Below are 2,689 nucleotides of genomic sequence, written 5' to 3'. Positions count from 1 at the left end.
TCCTCTAAATAGTAATATTGATAAGAACATATACCGATTAGAATATAAAAAGCCTCTATAGAAAAACATATATATCTCACTATCGAAAAAGACTAATTCTCAAATTAAGAATATATTCTTAATTTCAGAAGAATATCATCTAAAATCTTGAAGAAGATTTTTTAAGTATAAAATCTTCTAATAATTAAAGATTCTTTAATTAATTAATTATAAAATCTTCTACTTACAAGAATATAATTTTTTCGGTGTATATATATATATATACAAGTACACCAAAAAAATTGTATTCTTGTTTTGAGGAGATATCCCACTTACTTTAAGTATATCTTATACTAAAATAGGCGCCAAGAAGAGTTTCTTATTTTAAGAGGAAAATCCTCTAAATAGTAATATTGATAAGAACATATACTGATTAGAATATAAAAAGCCTCTATAGAAAAACATATATATCTCACTATCGAAAAAGACTATATTCTTAAATAAAGAATATATTCTTAATTTCAGAAGAATATCATCTTGAAGAAGATTTTTTAAGTATAAAATCTTTCATTTACGAGAATATAATTTTTTCGGTGATAGCTTTCATCTGTCTCGAATAATTCTGACAGACTTAAGAGGGTACTGGATACCAACTATAGAGACCTGTAAAAACCGACGTTTTTATAACCTAAATTTCTTTATTTTTTAATTTTATTTACTGCACAACATTAAAACCGCTTCTACAGAAGCAAATAAATATACAAAACTATATAAAGCTTTTGAAAATGGGTATATAATGCTTTTTTGAACTTGTTTGTCATTCATAATGATAGTATATGGTATCAGATATACATCATCACACCATGACGTTGTTCTCTCATCAATTAGATAGTCAAACCATAATCTGAATGTGTTTCATTAGACTTTTTTTTTGTCGCACTTAGTGCGCTAACACCAGTGTAAATATGTACATAAGCTTGCAAAGAATTCTACATACATAAATATATGGTGAGATTACAGAAGGAAAACTGTATAAGAAAAACTTTTTGTTGAAGTTTGACATTCCAAAGAGTTAGCGCAATTGTCTTAGCACAATTTACTTATCTCTAGAGAAGCGTTTTCAATTTGATGCAGTAAAATACGACTCAGAACGTGAAAAAAGAAACGTCGGTTTATACAGCTATCTATAGTCGTTATCCATTATCCTCTTAAACAATCTTTCCTTCTCTCTCTTTTTTTTGTCGTGGCTAAAAAAATTGAAGGTCGCCAAATATTAATTTCCAAAAAATCTCTAAACTGTACCGTATTGTAGTTTGTAATTTTTTTTCTTTTTTTTATACATATATATAACAAGAAATCTTTTTTTGTCGCTTCTTAAAAATAAATAATCACGTATAGATATAAAACTTAATTAGTGACTTCGAGATTAATTGACTACACACGACGCACATCCGAAATGTTATTATATATATATTTACGTAACAATTGTCTCCTCGATAACGCGGTATCGTCGGACGGAGAAGCGGAAAGCGTCGATTGCGATAAATTCCGTACAACGGTACGAAGAAACGTTCTTTGTCGCTCGCATCCGACGAACGAACGCGGTCAGTCGTAATAAAATCTCGCTCGCGGACAAAATGCGCCGCGAAACCTCGTTTGTCGTTCTTCTTGTCTGCATTTGCGCGCTCGTGGACGCCGCAACCGCGACGTGCACCGTCACCAAGCACGAGGACGGTAAGCGGCTATTATATTAACGCTATTAGTCTCGCTTCGATGATGAAAATTCGCAAAAATTTTACCAGTTTATACATTTTTTGATGCGCAGGACGAAGCGAACGTTTGAAATGTTTCAACGTGACTCTGCAAGCGATTTCCAACGGCTCGTTCGTCACAAGCGACATTCTGATCTTTCAATCGTCGATTGAGACAATTCCCGATCGGGCGTTTCTGAAATACAACGAAAATCTGATATCTCTGAACGTGCACGACTGCGGCATCAAAGAGATTTCAAGCTACGCTTTCGACGGTCTGAGATATCTAAAGAAAATCGGTCTGTCGTACAACAACATCACGAACGTGAGATATCAATGGTTCGTCGGTCTGACGTCTCTCGAGCAATTGGATCTCTCGTACAATCACGTAGCGTCGATCGAGCCCGACGTTTTTAAGGAACTGCGAGGTCTGAGGAGACTCGACGTCCGAGGAAATCGTTTGACGTGTTTGGAACCGGTCCAGCTCGCGCCTATGACGGGTCTCGAGAAGCTTCGGTTTTCCGGAAATCCCCTGACCTTCAGATGCCGCAGCACGGTGAGCAGCAATCTCGATCTTTTGCTCGCGAAAAAATATATCGCCGCATCGTGGAAGTTCAAGCTGAAGTTTCAATAATTCAGATTCGAAATTCAGATCTTGACTCGGCGCGCTCGTGCATATATACACCGAAAAAATTGTATTCTTGTTTTGAGGATATCCCACTTTAAGTATATTTTATACTAAAATAGGCGCCCCAAGAAGAGTTTCTTATTTTAAGAGGAAAATCATCTAAATAGTAATATTGATAAGAATATATACTGAAGAATATATACTTTAGAATATAAAAAGCCTCTATAGAAAAACATATATATATCTCACTATCGAAAAAGACTATATTCTTAAATAAAGAATATATTTTTAATTTCAGAAGAATATCATCTAAAATCTTGAAAAAGATTTT

At 34.1% G+C, this 2,689-nt stretch overlaps 2 protein-coding genes across 2 annotated transcripts in view; one reads left to right on the top strand and one right to left on the bottom strand.

The window, feature by feature from the left end:
* LOC109856763 (apoptosis-resistant E3 ubiquitin protein ligase 1) overlaps positions 1-2,689 on the bottom strand; it is an 87,334-nt gene that overhangs the window by 20,067 nt on the left and 64,578 nt on the right. The window lies entirely within an intron of this gene.
* LOC109856761 (peroxidasin homolog) overlaps positions 1,592-2,689 on the top strand; it is a 2,738-nt gene continuing 1,640 nt past the window's right edge. The window contains exons 1-2 of the mRNA XM_020432392.1: positions 1,592-1,713; positions 1,805-2,286. Of these exons, the coding sequence (XP_020287981.1) occupies positions 1,617-1,713; positions 1,805-2,286 (579 nt within the window). The 5' untranslated portion in view covers positions 1,592-1,616. The remainder of the gene's footprint in view (positions 1,714-1,804; positions 2,287-2,689) is intronic.

This window comes from Pseudomyrmex gracilis, unplaced genomic scaffold (assembly GCF_002006095.1).
Source record: "Pseudomyrmex gracilis isolate BER0280 unplaced genomic scaffold, ASM200609v1 scaffold_133, whole genome shotgun sequence".
In the NCBI taxonomy this organism is placed as follows: Eukaryota; Metazoa; Arthropoda; class Insecta; order Hymenoptera; family Formicidae; genus Pseudomyrmex; species Pseudomyrmex gracilis.
This window is presented reverse-complemented; position numbering and strand designations above follow the sequence as displayed.